This window comes from Pelophylax lessonae, assembly GCF_965119305.1.
Source record: "Pelophylax lessonae genome assembly, chromosome: 1".
NCBI classification, from domain to species: Eukaryota; Metazoa; Chordata; class Amphibia; order Anura; family Ranidae; genus Pelophylax; species Pelophylax lessonae.
In genome coordinates this window covers 529,513,788-529,534,270 of record NC_138768.1, presented here as the reverse complement: position 1 = coordinate 529,534,270, position 20,483 = coordinate 529,513,788, and the positions used below count along the sequence as shown (strand labels likewise).

Below are 20,483 nucleotides of genomic sequence, written 5' to 3'. Positions count from 1 at the left end.
CACAAATGTACATATAGAAACTTCTTAGAAGATATTTTAACATTTTTAATTAAAGTTAATCAATTCTTATAATGTTTTAATCTACCACCCTCATTGCATTTTTATTTGTTTTCTTCAGCTGGATCTAAAATTATTATCATCACTTGCTATACTAGGAGTAGGAAACAGATTTATTGCTTGAAACAATGTTCAGATTGGGAGTATTAAACCTAAAATACAACTAAAGGCAATTTTTTTATTTTTATTAAATAGAGTGGAAAATAATTAGAACATCTGTCCTTGTTGTCTCTGCCCCCATTAGGCAGACTCACCCTCTCTATTTTTCCTGTTTATCATTTTTACTTAAAGTAAAAGTGAAGGACATTTCCAAATGTTGGATTGTCACCAGAATAAGAATAGAGGGGAAATCTTCCATTTCTGGTGAACCTGGTTAACAACTTGGGATTCCCTCACTTTGGAGGGTTTTCCTCTCACTTCCTGTTTTGGCTATGAAAGTGAAGATAAATCCTATGGGACACAGATAAAAACAAAATTGACAGGGGTTATAACCCACCCTAACTCTATCCAAAATGCCTTTAGTTCTAATTTAAAGCAAACCCAGAATGGGCAAAGCAATATGTTGCCATTAATTCCCACATACCCACAGTATTCACTTAACTTTTTTTGGTCTACTACTATTCCATTCAGTGCAATATGTTGAAGGAAACACCCAATACTTCAGGGTTTGGAAAAACATGCAACTTTCTACATATAACAGAACTGGGCCAATGAGGTAGTTATAACTTTTAGCTTACCCAGCAATTTCCTTCGCTCTTGGTGGATGAACAGGCAACGGAGAAGTAAAAGGAAGGTTGGTTTATACTGCTGGGGAGGGCTACATTAAAGTAAGACTTTCCCTGTGTGGGTGAAGCACAGATTAACTTTAGGATCCATGCAGGAGATAATTACAAATTGTAACAATCCACTAGTTTTTTCACTATTCAAACATGATTGTAATTGCTGTACGCAGTACAGGGATGGACGAGGATAGGCTGTTGTTCCATGGGGTCTGGTAGAACAAAGGCCCCCTAGCACCTGAGACAAGGATGTGTCACAGCATATTGAAGTGTGGTGATGATAAAAGTAAAGAGTGTGGTGCACATTATATGTCACCTAGAATTAGGATTATGGTCAAAATTATAAAGTAAGGCTTGGCCAAATGGGTATCAGACTGGCCATCAGGAGCCATGTATCTTCCTAGACCTGAAACCATATATCCACTAACACCCACTCATCCATTTTGGAACCTGACAAAAACATTCTAGAGTGTGTACATTAGCTGTCCCCATTAGCTTCTATGAACATGAATGTGGGCTTTATTCCGTATGCAACACAGGTCAGCTACACTAGATGGTTGTCCCAAGTGACTGTCAAATGTAGTCCATGGATTAAATGAGTTGTAGTTTTGTACAAGCAACATAAATATGAATATCTCTATCAGAGTCTGGTCCTTGTAGAAAGATATCTAGCTATTAATAGTGGATGCAGGTGATATCAAGACCTGCAACACTACGGGGCACTTCTGTAGCAAGCAAGTACATACACTTATGGCTGAAAGTGCATAGGGGAATGATAATCATTGCCAATGTCTGTCACCTTTCTCTGTCTTTTTTTTACTCTGTATTTTTTTTTTCTTGAGGGGAGAGTAAATAAAATATTTGCATAATTATATATAATAGCACAATATACAGTATGTATCAGTAGACAAGACCACAAGCGCTATGTATACACTTTGCTATAAAACACAGGTTCCCTCAATAATGGCATACTGTATATCTTACAGGGAAATAGGTTCTATGGCATATAGCAGGTGTGGGGGTAGATGGCCTATTATGAGATTTTGACTTATTATGAGATTTTGCACTTGTAATTAATTTGGACATATGAGCATTTAGTGTCTCTTCCCTGTACCACACCATTTAGTGAATAATTTATACTTTAACAGCCTTACATCTCTTCCAGTGTGGAAGTCCTAAATGGAACATATAGTGGTTTTGCACATATTTTTGTTATTTGAAGTAATTTGAAGTAATTTATATTGGATGACTTCCTAAAAAGTTTTGGTGAAAGCCAGTCTGCCAGAACGGAGATAGGTTTTTACTTATGTTGTCTTTTAGCTAATTTACAGTGCTCTGAATATATGGTATATATTATATACTGTTTACTTGTAAAACAAATAATGTAGGAATAGAGTAAAATACAGATATACTTCATCATTTTAAAACTTACAGACTTGAAAATAAATATAGGCAATAACCATTATAGTTTCATTTTTAAGTGGAAATCCAGGTAAACAGCTAATCACCCAGTTAAAATGCATACTCTTTTACCTGCTGAAGGATATGTAATTCTGTACATACAGTCTTGTGATTCACACACACCTGTCACCCTATACAGCCATAGTACTATTCCTGTAATCCTGTTCAGGGTTACTGCTTTGTGGATTACCACCCTGCTTAGCTGACAATGGTGATAATGCTGATTCAATGGGGCTGATTTCTTAAAATGTGCACTGTGTGAAGATCTAAATCAGTTATCCAAATATGTGAAAAGCACATTGTTTTTTTATTTTCTTTCTTTATTTTTATTCATCAACACATAATTGGGTATTCAAGATATAGTCGCACTTTACTGAGTGAATATTCTCAACTGATTAGTAAATAAACCTAATTGTCTAAGGGTTCTTTCACACAAGCATCATCGGTTCATTCATCAAAACTTTTTACATCAGTGGATACAGCTCAGCTATCGTCAATTCAGTTTATATCAGTATACATCCGTTGTTCACATGTCTGCTTTTTTCTTTCATTTTTGAAGAAAATAGTAAGAAGTGAACAAAAACAAAATGGTTAAAAATGGAAGTTAATGAACAACATGCTTTTACATTGATACCAAAATCAACAGTCCCTCACCTCCTGTCAATGAACGGACAATCTGGGTACTGGCTCATTTAGCCTGTCTCCATTCCAAAAACATAAGATAAGAGTCGTAATCCAATGTATTAAAGCTCATTGCGGTGAAATGCATTAAGGAAGTGTGGTTCTTCTAGGTGGCGGCACTATCAGATGCTTTGTCGATAATGGAATAAAACACCGGGATGAGCTAACATTGAAGTGCGACTCTTCTATAAATCTTTATCTGTTTAAGTCCACAAAAACAAAATAGGACACAACCTTTTTCACTTTTTTCTACAGACATAAAGGTACTTGGGTATAAGCCAATGTAATCAGAAGTTTGTATATTTACCTTCGCCCACTCATAGGCTTGCATTGTAGTTCAGTCTGGATCTGTCTGAAAAACTGACAGATAGATCAAGACTGATGCTAAAGGGCCCCGAAGAACATGCTGAAGGTTGAGAGGTGACACAAAAAGCTAAACTGCTGAACCAGGAAAAAAAGTATCTTCTTTTTGGTTGAGCAATGTGACAGTATGTCGATCAAAGATGTCTCCTGTAAAAATTATTTTTTTACTCCTGATCACAATAAGCAATGAAAGAAGATATGTGGAAAACCACTAGACGTCGTCCTCTTTAACACATGACCCTTGCCTTACAGCACATAATTGCTATTGTTTCTTGTATTATCTGCACACGTTGCAATTGCTAACATGCAGTCTTTGTACGAATTGATATTTCTGATATATTTAAATAAATCGATTTGTTTTTTTTATCCATAACACCAGGGCCACCATCAGCTCCACGCAATGCTATATCCAACATCAATGAAACAAGTGTGTTCTTGGAGTGGATGTTCCCTGCGGACACGGGTGGAAGGAAAGATGTGTATTACAATATTGTATGCAAGAAGTGTAACTCCATTTCCGGCGTATGTGAGGAATGTGGAATACATGTTCGCTATATACCTCAGCAAAGCAGCCTGAGAAACACGACTGTAATGGTAATAGATCTGCAGGCACACACAAATTACACCTTTGAAATTGAGGCTGAAAACGGCGTGTCTGAGCTGAGCCCAGGATCTAGGCAGTATGTCTCTGTAAATGTCACCACCAACCAGGCTGGTAAGTGTGATCTGATATATTGTACAAGGCAAAGCATGGCAAAATGAAATAAAATGCCTTGATGGATTTTCAACTATATTGCTGAAATGCTAAAACGTATTTATTTTGTTAGGTTTCATTTGGTTTTTTCCTGCTTGATTGGCTGTTGCTTTTCTATCTTTTGTTTTGGGGCCAAAAATTATTTAAATGTAATTGGTTTTGAGAATGAATGTGTATTTTACACACCATGTAGTAAATATATTTGCATATTCAGTGTTTCCAGTAGCTGTATTTAAATCTGTGTCCTATCTTAAAAGAGGTGTAGGGAAGATAAATCAATGCAATCTTCATTATGTACATTACCCATCTCAAAGTTGGCCACAACAACAGGAGAAACATTTTTTAATTCATTGTTATTGGGTTTTCAGAAATAAAGAAGAACAACAGTACATTCAATAACATACTTAGACTCCGTTCACACTGGGGCGACCTGTCAGGCGACATAGAGTAGCTGTGGACCGGTTCTAATAGGAGCGACACAAGTCACTCCGACTTAGAAAAAGGGTCCGGAGCTTCTTTGGGGCGACCTGGAGCGACCTGCATTGACTTCAATGATATGAAGTCCGTGTCGGCCGCTCCGAGGTCGCGGTGCGAGCTGCGCACCGCGACCTGTGAGGTCGCCCCGGCAAATAGTGTCACCCCAGTGTGAACGGGGTCTTATACAACAGTTACAAACAGTGTACATGCAACGTCAGCAACATGTTAATGTCATCATAACATACATACTGTATAGTATGCACAGTTGCCAAAATCTGATTGTAGAAAACATGGATGTGTAACCAGAAAAAAAAAAGTGTAAACACTAGGGCAGATAACAACCCCTAGAGGGTATAGGAAGAGAAAGAGAAAAGGCAACAGTGTATCAAGAGGATAGTATAAGTCATATATTACACAGGGTGTCCTGACTTAAGGTATTGACCCCAGGGTATCCAGTTGGTAGCCACCTTCTTGGCTGAACCCTCCTTAGCAGCCATGATCCGTTCATAAACATGAATCTCACTAAGTAAACCTATTACTTCAGAAATGGAGGGAGAAGTCTCTGACTTCCATCTCTCTACTATAATTGCCCTAGCTACAAACAAGATTTGTAACGTGATTGGCCTGATAGTGGGATGGATATCATGTGCCCCGATATTCAAAAGAGCTAGAGCTGGGTCTTTCTGAAGCAGGTTGCCTGTAACACTCACTATCAACCGAAAAATTGCAGACCAAAAGCTGCGCAGGTTATTACATGACCATAACATATGTAAAAGTGTACCACCGGAGGTCCCACATCTCCAACAGAGATTATCATGAGACCCTGAGAATTTTGCTATCAAGTAAGGTGTGAAGTACCATCTTTGGTGTAGTTTTTTGGGTGTTTCCCAAAATGCGGCACATCTGGTATATTGTATATTATGTTTAATGGCTACGGCCCAAGATTGATCAGAGATATGAATGTTCAGGTCTCTTTCCCATTTAAGCATTTAGGCTGTCTTGGTAAAGCTTGTCTTAGAGTTCAGTAAGTTGTAGAACAAGGAGAAAAGTTTTTTAATAGATATTATTAAATATCTCTTTTAAAGGACAAACGTACCTTCCAGGGCCAGATTAACGTAGGGGCTATTGGAGCTGCAGCTCCAGGCCCCTACCTTTTATATAGGCCCCGGGTTGGCCATATTCACTGTTACTGCTCTTCTGTCACTTGTAAACACAGAAGTCTGGCTTCTATGCTTGCTTCCCCAGGCAGCTCCCTCAGAACCTCCCCACACAGCACGAAGGCCGGACAAGGAGGGACAGTTGCTGATGCATGGATGTGTTTATGGGCTTCAGAGACAGCATCCCATGTTGAATTAGGCATGCATGGCTGCACCCTTCCTCCTCTGGGTGCATGCCAAGGCACGGCCCTTAAGGCCCTTCAAAATCCTCTGCACCAAGCCCATGATGCTCTTAATCCGGCCCTGGTACCTTCGGTACAACTGTCTATTGATCAAATCTTCTACCTCTCTTAGCTCATCCCACCAGCGAAAATGCATACATTCCTCCTTGATCAGGTGATCTTTAATGTGTGACCCTGTCCAGCACTGCAGTCTTTCTGCAAAAAACATCCTCTCCTTGGTGTGCATGTTTGATGCGTCCCCATTGATTGCAGTAGAGAAAAAGAAATTGCTGTAAAAATATTTCTGCACAAGAATGATCGTATCAACCTGCCCATTGGTAATATTTTCAGCAGGGACAAGAATGAGAGTGGGGTTCATTATGGGCAATAGGCTGCTCACTTTGCAAGAGAAGGTACATTATGCAAGGGACTTTTTTCCAGAGATTAGTGAATGTGGTTACATTTCCTCTTGCTTATAATACCCAATCACGTTCAAGAAAAATTAGAAAGTTATCGTGTCTACAAACTAGGGATAAGATGTATGTCATTTTTATGTATTTTTTTTTTACTAGTAATGGCGGCGATCTGCGATTTTTAGCAGGACTGCGACATTGAAGCGGACGGATCGGACCCCTAACTGACATTTTTGACACTTTTGGGGGAACTAGTGACATTACTACAGTAATCAGTGCTAAAAATATGCACTGTTACTGTAATAATTACACTGGCAAAGAAGGGGTTAACCCAGGGGTGATCAAAGGGTTAAGTGTGAGCCTAGGGGGTGTTTTCTAACTGTGAGGGGGTGGACTTGTAATATCAACACAGAGACCTGTGATCCTAAACAGGAAGAAAACAGGGGCTCTGTGAGAGAACAACAGTCTGCTGTGTTTAAAACTGCAGACCGCCGTTCTCTTTTCACGGGGAGCAATCGCGGGCACCTGGCGGCAATCACGGCAGCCAGCCCTGCACCTCAGCTTCCCCTCTGTTGAGTGGGCATGAGCGCGTGCCTCCGGCGGTGCGTGCACGCCCACAGTATTGCTCCCGTGAACTGCCATACAGGCACAACCTTTCCAACCTGAGCGGTGCGCCCGACGGACTCTGTTTTGCTCAGTGTGGATCGATCCGCCTATCCCTGCTGAGCCGCCAGATAACAGGTCCGTCTCTGCTTACTTTGCAGAGACATGGCTGTCAGAGCCCCGCTCTACTCTATGGGAGATCGAATGAAAATGGACAGCCTGATTTCACCACCCACACCAGTTCAGATAGCAGCGGGTGTCAGCGGAGATTTCTCCACTGACATACACTGCTCCATATGGGTGTATGGAGCATCCGATCAGGTTCGCCTGAAAAACTGACAGGCAGAACTGATTGGAAAGCCCATGTGAAAGGGGCCTTAGTGAGTTCTGAGGACAGGAGTTGAGAACCACTGCTCTAAGTGGTGCACTGAGAGGCTGAACCAGCTTCCAATCAGACACCTGGGTGGATCTAGGTGCCTGATCCTCACCTCTATGGATTGGGGCTTGAATCGAGTCACAGGAGTGCACAAGTAAGGCTGGGTTAACACATGTCGTGCTGCGGTTGTCAGTACAGTGCGGTTTTGTTCACTGGTTCAGGTGCAAATTTTTACTTAAATTCGCACCTAAACCGGACCCAAAATCACACAGAACCCTTTTCAGAAATAGACCGGACACCGGTCGCCCTGGACATGTGTGAACCAAATCCATTGAAAGATGGTCCGATTCACATCTTGTGTTAATTGGATGTGGCTAAAAACACATCCAATTTGCATATATGTGAACCAATATATATATATATGTAAATTGCTTTTTTTTAGCCGCATCCAATTCAAATAACATGTGAATCGCACCGGCTTTTAAGCCTTAGTTCACTCTTTTGACCCACAAGAGAAGTATGATCAAACAAAGCTTTGGTCATACTCAGAGGCATAACTAAAACCTTCAGGGCCCCGATGCAAGAAACCATGAAGGGCCTCCCGGACCCCTGGCTGGGGCCCTTCCCTTCAAGCCTGGGGCTCTTCCCACTGATCCTGGGGCCCTTTACTCTCGATGTAGGGCCCTTTATTATGATCCCGCAGTGGGACTCTTTCACAAGTTCTGCATTGGGCCCCCTTCCTGCCATCTTGGGGCCTCCCCACGGTGGTGGAATGCCAGGGCCCGGTGGCAAGTGTGACCTTTGCGATCCTGGAAGTGCGCCCACTGGTGTCAGTAGTTTTTTTATGGTTTGGTATTTTAATTGTATTATTTTTTTATCATTTTATTTTATTTGTTTACAATGTCACTGACTATGACTCTGTCCATTCAGAAAAGGAAGGAGCTGGTAAATTACATATTTACAGACCCTTTCCTGGTTCTCTATAGCGATACATCCCCTGCAGCACCCTGCAGGAGAGGGGAGGGAGCACAGTGAGTGGGGGGGAGGGGCAGCACAATAGAGGGGGTGACAAGGGGAGCACACAGGGGCCCAGAGACAGCAGAACACAAGGGAACTGGATAGGAGGAGTGGCGGGAGCAGCATAAAGAGGAACCAATCTCCTCCATTTTCCTCCTGCAGCTACAGGAGAAAAAAGGAGGACAGTGATTTCTCTACATGCTGCCCCCGCCGCCTCTCCTATCGAAGTGTACAGGGGAGTCGCACAGACCCCCCGGAGCATGGGGCCCGGTTGTAATTGCCACCGCTGCAACCCTTGTAGTTACGCCCCTGGCCATACTTCTCTTTTAGGTAATTTCATGTTTAGGGTGTTCTAACTAATACACTAAATAAAAATATGTATATACAGTATTTTCATTACACAGTCATGAAATTAATATTTTGAGAAGGTTTAAAAACACACAAGCCAAATGTTGCCAATTATAATACCCAAACCTACTTTTCTTTGTAAAGGCAAAGTGTGCCTGGGCAGTGACATCATTGCAGTGCATATGGCCGAATGTCTGCTATCAGATGAATTATGAATCAGACGAATGCTTTATAGCTTTATTTATAGCTCCCTGGTTGGTAATCGTTGCCTTCCCTGAGTTTATTAGCCCTTAGAAAATGCCTAGATTAATGAAAGGATGTAATCCATTGTGAAAACATCCTGAGACTTTTCTGAATGGCTTTTCAGTCAGCGCCTTTGATCATGCACGCCTGTGTTGTATTTCTTTATCTAGCCGAGGAAAAGAACAATAAATCGACAACAAAAAAAAGAGATATATGATTCTTATGTAAAAAAAAAAGTTTATTGAGCTGCAAGGAAAGGTGATCGCAGTATTTTTTCATAATGTAGCAGCAGATGTACGCCACTGTTATTCTGTGAAAAAAAAATAACGCACAGCCTGAATAGCCCTACATTTGTTGAGTCGCTATGGAAGAAGACAAAAAAAAAAATAAAATAGAGTAATAGAGAACAGAACAGAACATTGTGCTTTTACTTATTTTATGTATTCATTCAGTTAGTGGCAGGTCACTCTTGAATAACAAAGGAATGTCAAATTGTATATGCCCAACAATCAGGCAGCAGAAAAACTCCACAGTTGTATATTGCAGTTAGTGTGAACAGTACAAGTTATTATTATTTGTATATAATCATTGATATATACCTACTTAATACACATATACTGTACATACAAAAGAGCTGTTTTATCCACCAAAATATTTGTCATTCTGTCCATCCTGTTCTGAGATTTACACAGCTCTGCTACACAGCACAGACCTGTTTGGCAGGGCAGAAGACCTGATGTATATATTTATTGTAGTTCAGTTACATTTCTAGGTTTTTTCCCTCCTCCAGGCTGTGATTCTACAGTGAAAACAGAGGCAGCAGACTGATGCAATCGTCTCTCTGTCACTGCTCTCTCCTCCTATTAGCATGTTTCTTCCACTGCAGCACAACTGATTGGCTGCTTGTGTTGCTTCTCCCTCTCCCATCCCAAGCTCTGCTGTACAGAGATTGCAAGAGGCTGATACCATGTCATATGAAGATACATATAGCACCTGGGTTTAAAACAAAGTACATATAATGATGTATTAATAAATACAAAGCTACATTAATTTGTTTGTTTACAGCTGCCTGGAGTTCAACTTTAAAGCCCCTTTCACACGGGCTGTCTAATCAGGTCCACCGGTTTTTCAGGGGGACCTAATTTTTGGCACTTTTCCACTGCAAGTATCGGCTCGGCTCTACTAGGCCCTGCTTGGCCCAGTTTGCTTTTCCACTGCTGGTACCGCATGGTACGGTGTTGGAACGGTTCGGTACGGTTTGGTACCTCTTGGAACCACAATCGAGGTGGTACTGTTTTAGAGAGCCGTACTGTTCGGTTCCATGCAGTGGAAAAGCGCCGCCGTACCGTACCGTACCGTACCGAACCGTTTCTACACCATACCATGCGGTACCAGCAGTGGAAAAGCACAAAAGCGAGCCGAACTGTTCGGTTCCATGCAGTGGAAAAGCGCCACCATACTGTACCGTACCGAACCGTTCCTACACCGTACCATGCGGTACCAGCAGTGGAAAATCACAAAAGCGAGCCGAACCGTTCGGTTCCATGCAGTGGAAAAGCACCATTAGACCTTCCATCTGCACCTTAAGGAATGTAGATCCAATCCTGTCTGCAAAATCCAGACGAATGGTGGTCCTATTTTCCATCTGTCTGGCAGATCGGATCGGATAGGATCGGATGAAAACGGACAGGCGGTTTTTACCCAATTCCCCCATAGAGGAGAGTGGGACTGTGTCGGTGTCCGCTCTGCACAGTGAGCGGAAACAGACCTGTCATCCGTCTGCTCAGCAGGGATTAGTGGAGAGATCCCCCTCTGAGCAAGTGGATCCCGTAAAACAGAGGTGCCTGTCTGAAAGGGGCCAAAAGCTGGAAGTATAACTAAAGGCAAAACTTTTTTTTTGTTTTGGATAGAGGGGAGAGGGATTAGAACACCAGTCAGGTTTTTATTGCTGTCTGTGCCCACATTAAGGAGATTCACCCTCTCTATTTGTCCTGTTTACTATTATCATTGAAAGTGAAAGTAAAAGAAAATCCCAAATTTTGGGTTGTCCCCAGAAAAGTAATAGAGGGGAAATCGTCCAATGGGAATTCCCTTAATTTGCAGGGATTTCCTCGCACTTCCTGTTCAGCTATGGGACAGGAAGTGAAGGGAAATCTTCGCATTGAGAAACAGATGGCGAAAAAAAATCTGACAGGGGTTATAACCCTCCCTTACTCTATCCAAAATTTAAAAAAAAAAGTTTTCCATATAGTTCTACTTTTTTCCCCTACAGCATAGTTACATTATTTACCCGTAATAAAGTATGCCCCACAACATGCAGGATGTTGGAATTTGTATAAATCTTTACTGCAGGGCTGCCCTGTCCTCTTCCTGCCGCTGAACTTCCAGAGCTGTGCAGGTTAACAGCTTTGGATCTTTAGGCTCAGCTGCACTAAAGATAATCCGCCAGGGACATGCCTCCTTCCTGCCCTCTCCTCCATTGAGAGATGTCCTTGCATTGATTACACTGCATGAAAATGGGGGATAGAATGCTGTGACTGATAAGACTCTCCCTCATTCACAGTCATAGACAGGTCTCTGCCATGGCCACCATAATGTGCATCGCATACTAGCACATTATGAAATACTTACCTTAGAATGAAGCCCCCCACAGCGGTGCCCGGTCACCACTGAGGGGGCTGACATGTTCCCCCCCCCGCGCGTTTCTTCTGGGTTTGTGGGCTCCGGGGCTGTAAGTGGCGCATGCACGTGGGAGCCCTCGGATTCCGGCAAGAAGCTCTGAAGTTCTGGCACGATATGCCGGACTTTCAGAGCGCATGCGCCGCTGATGTCAGCAGTTTAATGCAGGGTGAATATCGCCTAAACAGTGCACATGTAGGAGATATTCATTTTACCTACAGGTAAGCCTTAAATAGGCTTACCTGTAGGTAATATGTACAGGCTTACCTGTAGGTAAAAATACCAAAGCGGGGTTTACAACCGCTTTAAATTAGGACCCACCGCTGTGTCTATCACTGCTGTCTTTAGAGTTTGCATTACCATTTACATGTTCGATTTTTTCTGAACCTTGTTGAGTCCCACCCCTGAAGAACCCTTGTGTACTAGATCCACATGCTTTACCTGAAATAAAAACCATGGCCCTCACTGTTAATATTAGACACTGCATAAAAATGTTTATATATATATATATATATATATATATATATACAGTATATATTCTCAATTGTTTTTACTGTTTGGTAACTTAAAAAAATACATTTTCTCAAAAACAGGGCACATTTACAGAAAGGGTGGCAGATGTCAACAGTATTATCTTATTTCATCTTGCTGTGACAAAGATCACAAGAATGAAGGCCACTTGACCCCATCATCTAGGGAAAGGGAGCCTTGACTGCTGGAAGCTCGGCAGCTACATGGGCGTTGTGGTGGATAGGGCGGGATTGGCCACTAAGGCACAAGGTGATGGGGTGGAGCCTGAACTCTAGAAAAGGGACTACGCAAGGGCATGTCCCACCACTCTGAGGAAATTCTGACATCACAAGAGTTGCCCACCCGCCCCCGCCCCTTGCGAATTTGTCACAGCTTTGTTGGCGTTTTTACCTTGCCATCGATGGATATTCCTTTATGGGCTATGCCCTTAAGTTTAAGTCTGGGATCAGTTTAATGCCTGTCTCGCACTGATGGTGGAGACAGGCCTATTAGACTATCTGTGTTTGTTATGATGATCACGGTATAGACAGTGACTGGCATCGTTACTTGGTAATTTAATATTGTAACCGTTGATAAGTTCAATAGTCGTTTCTTGGGGGCAAGGCCTTGTGTTCGTAATAACTGGTCAGAATGGGCGTAAGCTTATCAGCAGTCATGGAACTGCACTTATGCACTTGCGGCAATGCTTGTGAATGCTTGCATTTTAATGTGCCTTGCTGGAACGCATCATAACACAATGGGGTTGATTTACTAAAGGCAAATAGTCTGTGCCTTCGCATGTGCAGTTTCTCTAGATCTGAGGGGAATACGAAAGGAAAATAAAAAACAGCATTTTTGCTTATACATGGTTAGGTGATAAAAATCAGCCGATCTTCCCCTCCTTTTGGAGCTTCCCTTCAGATCTAGAGCAATGCACAGTCTTTTTTGCCTTTCCTAAATCAATCTCCCCGTGTCTATACATTCTAAATTCACTTATACAGTATAAACAAAAGCCACAGGCCTTAAGCACACCACAGTTTACAGATTTGAAAACACTGTTATTTGTGGTGTTGTGTTGCCCTTCAAAAAAGTACAGTGTTTTTTTGTGCATTGAGACTTCTTGGGAACCCATTCAAAATGAATAGGCTGCCTTAACAAAATGCACATGAATGCATGCATAGCCTGTGGTTGGGCTCTGGGTTTTGGATTTGTATCTTCAATCTGACAAGCCATAAAATACTACCCAAAATTACCCTAGTGTTTGTATGTGTATGCCAGGTACAAACTACTTGCTGACTGCCCTATAGGCCTTTAACACTATAGTGAAATTTGCTGATGACACCACATTAGTGGGACTCACACGAGATAATGATGAGACAGCTCATAGGCAGGAAATTCAACATTTGGTTGAGTGATGTGGAGAAAATGATTTAATACTCAATACTGCAAAAACTAAAGAAATAATAGTTAATTATAGAAGATCAAGAAAGACCAATCATTGCCTGGTATATATAGGTGGTGAGTAGGTGGAAAGGGTGGACACCATTTGATCTTTGGGAGTGCATATTACAAGGGAGTTGTCATGGTCTCAAAATACTTTTTTCTAGTTAAAAAAGCGCAGCAGAGACTGTTTTTCCTTCGGAAACTGAAGCAGGCTGGATTGCCCTTAAGGTAAAGGAGAAGAGCACACAGCCGCCCTATCATAATATTGTTTTTTACAATTAAGAAAAAGCAGGAAGCTTGTAAAATACAACTCACATTTAGGAGTACAAATTGAGTGTTTGAAGAGTTTGGCATGTAGATCTATATCCCTCTCCTAGATCGCCGCTCGGCAACCTCCACCTCCAACCCCAAGCAGTGGCTTCCGGGTCCTCCTGTGTAGAACTCGGAGTGCGTGGACTGGAGTGCGCCTGCGCCCGGACCAGCCGGCGCTGCGCTTGAGCGTGGGGGTGGGGAACTCAGGAGGACACAGGGAAGAGGGGAGAGAGAGATAACAGAAAAAAGCTGCTAAATGGCCATGTATGCCCATATATAAAAAGAGAGAGAGATAAAGTTTTTGCACTCAGAGTTCTACACAGGAGGATGCAGAAACTACTGCTTGGGGTTGAAGGTGGAGGTTGTCGGCTTCTTGCAGCGGCGATCAAGGAGAGGAAAATAGAGTTACATGCCACACTCTTCAAACGCTCAATATGTACTCCAAACGTGAGTTGTATTTTAAAAGCTTCTTGCTTTTTCTTAATAAAAACTGTATTATGCTAGGGCGGCTGTGTGCTCTTTTCCTTCTTTACCTTGTACAGATCTTCTTGTCCACCGCCCAGTGGAGATTTAGGAAAGTTGCAACGACCTGGCAATGGAAGCCTCTTTCTTAAAGGACTATCAGCCTATTGTGATGTGAATTACTGATCAGCGCATGAACTGGGGATTTTTATTATTCTTGATGGACTGCCCTTAAGGCTTCTGGTCAAAATAGAATTTGTCAGATGATTGAGAGTGCAATTGCCAACATCCCTGAATCTTACATTTTTGTGTGTCTAAATATGTGTAGAAATATCTCCTCTTTGAATGGTATTTTATAAGGCAATTATATGACAATATATGTGTACAATATATCTTTTATTATTCACAAAAAACAAAAAATTGTTAAAAACAATAATACATTCACCATATTGTATATGCCCAGCAAAACGACCTATAAGGACACATCATAAATAATGCACTATTGCCCAAGAAGTGGTATTCCCAACTACTGCTTAGTACTGGCTTCTGGTCAATTTCTATCGTTGTACCATTGAGAGTATTCTTCTTCACTACATTGTAGTGGGGCATGCCAACTTCCGGGGCGGAGGATAAGAAGCGCCTGTCTCTTGTGGTGAAAACAGCACAGAGGATCATAGGAACAGAGCTACCGAATTTGGACACAGCATATGCCAGTCGATTAAAAAGCGGGCAAAAGCTATTAGCAGTGATCCAACCCACCCAGGTTACAGTGTGTTTGTTCCATTGCCATCAGGGAAAAGATATAGGACACTTAAAACTTCCACTAATAGCTTAAAGTATAGCTTTTTCCCTAGGACTGTATTGTCCATAACCTCACCAGGTACTAGGGATGATCGAACTTTTCAAAAGTTCGGTTCGGCCAGAACATCCGAACTTCCCGAAAGTTCGGCCCGGATTTCAGAACCCCATTTAAATCAATGGGATCCGAACTTCGGTAATCAAAAAACACCATTTTTGAAGCCCTAAAACCCAATAAATGCCCCTAAAAAGTGCCTATGGTTCTGGGTCATACCCCAGGGACTATTAATCACACAAAAAAAAGTTCTTAAAAATTGTCATTTTTTGGATTTAGTATCTGGGGGGTCTAAAAAGTGTACCTGTGAAGTTTCAGCTCTGTAGCATGTCCAGAACCATAAAAAAAAGATTGTTCGTATTTTGTCACTTAGAAGTTAGAACACAGGTTGTTGGCTTCTCGCTTTTCACACATTGCCGGTTTAATAGCAGGCGTTTTTTTGGGCATTTTTGGGTTCTTTTGAGGCAGGAAAAACATCTGAACTTGTGTATAAGGGTATATATACCACTATACACAAGTTCAGATGTTTAGCAGGGATGGTGGAATCTCCTTTTACACCTATATGATCTTTTTTTTCTGGTTCTGGACATGCTACAGAGCTGAAACTTCACAGGTACACCTTTTACACCCCCCAGACACAAAATCACACAAAAAAAGTTCTTAACAATTGTCATTTTTGATAGATTTTTGATAGAGAGCCAATTATTGAAAAAAAAAAAAAATGTCTTTGGATTTAGTATCTGGGGGGTCTAAAAAGTGTACCTGTGAAGTTTCAGCTCTGTAGCATGTACAGAACCATAAAAAAAGATTGTTTGTATTTTGTCACTTAGAACACAGGTTGTTGGCTTCTCGCTTTTCACACATTGCCGGTTTAGTAGCAAGCGTTTTTTTTTGGGCATTTTATGGGTTCTTTGGAGTCAGGAAAAACATCTGAACTTGTGTATAGTGGTATATATACCACTATACACAAGTTCAGATGTTTTGCCTGCCTCCAAAGAACCCAAAAAAATGCCCAAAAAAACGCTTGCGTCAAAAAAAAAAAAACGCCCAGGTGTGTTGTTGCAGGCATTTTTTTGGGGTTTTTGGAGGCAGGCAAAACATCTGAACTAGTGTACACACACATACTTATATGTATTTTACACTTAGACAAGTATAGGTGTTATAGGAGCGTAACTATATTAGTGTAAATGATTTCATTAGCGCAAGCATATATTTCTGCTACTATCACACCTATATATGTCTAGGTGTGTATATACATATAAGTATGTGTGTATATATACCCGTATACACAAGTTCAGATGTTTAGCCTGCCTCCAAAAACCCCAAAAAAATGCCTGCAACAACACACCTGGGCGTTTTTTTTGCCGTTAGCGTTTTTTTGGGCATTTTTTGGGTTATTTGGAGGCAGGCAAAACATCTGAACTTCTGTATACGGGTATATATACACACATACTTATATGTATATACACACCTAGACATATATAGGTGTGATAGTAGCAGAAATATATGCTTGCGCTAATGAAATCATTTACACTAATATAGTTACGCTCCTATAACACCTATATCTGTCTAAGTGTAAAATACATATAAGTATGTGTGTGTACACAAGTTCAGATGTTTTGCCTGCCTCCAAAAACCCCAAAAAAATGCCTGCAACAACACACCTGGGCGTTTTTTTTTTTTTTACGCTAGCGTTTTTTTTGGGCATTTTTTTGGGTTCTTTGGAGGCAGGCAAAACATCTGAACTTGTGTATAGTGGTATATATACCACTATACACAAGTTCAGATGTCTTTCCTGACTCCAAAGAACCCAAAAAATGCCCAAAAAAACGCTTGCTACTAAACCGGCAATGTGTGAAAAGCGAGAAGCCAACAACCTGTGTTCTAAGTGACAAAATACAAACAATCTTTTTTATGGTTCTGTACATGCTACAGAGCTGAAACTTCACGGGTACACTTTTTTGACCCAAGATACTAAATCCAAAGAATTTTTTTTTTTTCAATAATTGGCTCTCTATCAAAAATGACAATTTTTAAGAACTTTTTTTGTGTGATTTGTGTCTGGTGGGTCTAAAAGGTGTACCTGTGAAGTTTCAGCTCTGTAGCATGTCCAGAACCATAAAAAAAGGATTGTTTGTATTAGTGCAATTATAGAACAGGTTGTTTGCTTCTCGCTTTTCACACCTTGCCAGTTTAGTAGCAGGTGTTTTTTTTGGGCATTTTTTTGGGTTCTTTAGAGGCAGGCAAAACATCTGAACTTGTGTATAGTGGTATATATACCCGTATACACAAGTTCAGATGTTTTGCCTGCCTCCAAAAACCCCAAAAAATGCCTGCAACACAACTGGGCGTTTTTTTTTTACGCTAGCGTTTTTCTGGGCATTTTTTGGGGTTCTTTGGAGGCAGGCAAAACATCTGAACCTTTGTATAGTGGTGTATATACACACATACTTATATGTATATACACACCTAGCCATATATAGGTGTGATAGGAGCGTAACTATATTGGTGTTAATTATTTCATTAGCGCACGTAGTTTTTTCTGCTCCTTTCACACCTATATATGTCTAGGTGTATATATACACAGACATGGGTGTGTATATACAGTGGGTACGGAAAGTATTCAGACCCCCTTAAATTTTTCACTCTTTGTTTTATTGCAGCCATTTGCTAAAATCATTTAGGTTCATTCTTCTTCCTCATGAATGTACACATAGCACCCCATACTGACAGAAAAACACAGAATTGTTGACATTGTTGCAGATTTATTAAAAAAGAAAAACTGAAATATCACATGGTCCTAAGTATTCAGACCCTTTGCTCAGTATTTAGTAGAAGCCCCCTTTTGATCTAATACAGCCAGGAGTCTTTTTGGGAAAGATGCAACAAGTCTTTCACACCTGGATTTGGGGATCCTCTGCCATTCCTCCTTGCAGATCCTCTCCAGTTCTGTCAGGTTGGATGGTAAACGTTGGTGGACAGCCATTTTTAGGTCTCTCCAGAGATGCTCAATTGGGTTAAGGTCAGGGCTCTGGCTGGGCCATTCAAGAACAGTCAGGGAGTTGTTGTAAAGCCACTCCTTTGTTATTTCAGCTGTGTGCTTAGGGTCATTGTCTTGTTGGAAGGTAAACCTTCGGCCTAGTCTGAGGTCCAGAGCACTCTGGAGAAGGTTTTTGTCCAGGATATCCCTGTACTTGGCCGCATTCATCTTTCCCTCGATTGCAACCAGTCGTCCGGTCCCTGCAGCTGAAAAACACCCCCACAGCATGATGCTCCCACCACCATGCTTCACTGTTGGGACTGTATTGGACAGGTGATGAGCAGTGCCTGGTTTTCTCCACACATACCGCTTAGAATTAAGGCCAAAAAGTTCTATTTTGGTCTCATCAGACCAGAGAATCTTATTTCTCACCATCTTGGAGTCCTTAAGGTGTTTTTTAGCAAACTCCATGTGGGCTTTCATGTGTCTTACACTGAGGAGAGGCTTCCGTCGAGCCACTCTGCCATAAAGCCCCGACTGGTGGAGGGCTGAAGTGATGGTTGACTTTCTACAACTTTCTCCCATCTCCTGACTGCATCTCTGGAGCTCAGCCACAGTGATCTTTGGGTTCTTCTTTACCTCTCTCACCAAGGCTCTTCTCCCCCGATAGCTCAGTTTGGCCAGACGGCCAGCTCTAGGAAGGGTTCTGGTCGTCCCAAACGTCTTCCATTTGAGTATTATGGAGGCCACTGTGCTCTTAGGAACCTTAAGTGCAGCAGAAATCATTTTGTAACCTTGGCCAGATCTGTGCCTTGCCACAATTCTGTCTCTGAGCTCTTCAGGCAGTTCCTTTGACCTCATGATTCTCATTTGCTCAGACATGCATTGTGATCTGGAAGGTCTTATATAGACAGGTGTGTGGCTTTCCTAATCAAGTCCAATCAGTATAATCAAACACAGCTGGACTCAAATGAAGGTGTAGAACCATCTCAAGGATGATAAGAAGAAATGGAAAGCACCTGAGTTAAATATATGAGTGTCACAGCAAAGGGTCTGAATACTTAGGACCATATGATATTTCAGTTTTTCTTTTTTAATAAATCTGCAACAATGTCAACAATTCTGTGTTTTTCTGTCAGTATGGGATGCTATGTGTACATTCATGAGGAAGAAGAATGAACTTAAATGATTTTAGCAAATGGCTGCAATATAACAAAGAGTGAAAAATTTAAGGGGGTCTGAATACTTTCCGTACCCACTGTATACCCCCTATACACATGTTCAGATGTCATGTCTGACTCCAAACATGTGCTCAAAAAATCACTAACAACGCCTGCAGCCAAAAAGAATGCTGGCGGCGGCGAAGCCATATTACAGAAGAGAAAGTGACTTGAGAGAAACTAGCTTTTCTCTATAGCGGTCACCCTGCTATGGAAGGGTTTGGTCACCCTGCCATAGCAGTCACAGTCAGTTAACCCTACACTACACTACGGTCCCCTTACACTTAACACTTTCCCTACAGAAACTGAATAAATTAAAGCTAACTAAAGTGTAAAAGAGCACTCTAACTACACTAGATATCCCTTTCCTCACACTAATAAATGCCAAATGACACTTTGTAACAGAAGTAACAGAACAGCATTCCACTCTCTTCCATGTCCCGTATAAGAATGATAGGAATTTGGCAGGGGCTATCTTATATACTGGGGGGCATATTCACTAATGATTGGACTATGGACCCCCTAGTCACTCCAATCACATTTCTAGCATTCTCCTGCCCCCTCAATTGGCTTTTGCTAATGGTTCTGGTCCAATCATGGGCTTTTAAAGCCCATTTCCTGTCCCATTACATTTTGGTCGGTTCTGGTTGCCGAATTCCTAACTTTTTGGGCAAAAAGTTCTAAATTCGGCCGAACCTCGAACACCCAATGTTCGGGCCGAACCGATGGTCGACCCGAACCGTTCGATCATCCCTACCAGGTACAGCATTTTAGGAATTTTATGTGGCATTTTAATTTTTGAAATAACATTTTATATTTTGATTTATCTAAACAGATATGTGGGCATGTGCTAGAAGTATGCATGTGTGGTTTTGTTGAGAAGTGTTCTATTGCTGTTGTATCCTGATACATTTTTTTGTATGTATACAATGACAATAAAGTATATTTTATCTTATAGCAGTTTTAATGCTACAGGGCAGCAGCTGTGCACCCAATCACGTATATGTACGGGATTCTTGTCTTCAGCCTGCAGGGGGCACATGCACAGACAAATATTCACAGCAGAAGCCGATC

At 41.5% G+C, this 20,483-nt stretch overlaps 1 protein-coding gene across 3 annotated transcripts in view; it reads left to right on the top strand.

The window, feature by feature from the left end:
* Positions 1-20,483, top strand: part of EPHA5 (EPH receptor A5) — a 496,762-nt gene that overhangs the window by 331,668 nt on the left and 144,611 nt on the right. For all 3 annotated transcript variants that reach the window (XM_082259443.1, XM_082259442.1, XM_082259444.1), the window contains one exon: positions 3,721-4,056. In XM_082259443.1, coding sequence (XP_082115569.1) covers positions 3,721-4,056 — 336 coding nt within the window. The remainder of the gene's footprint in view (positions 1-3,720; positions 4,057-20,483) is intronic.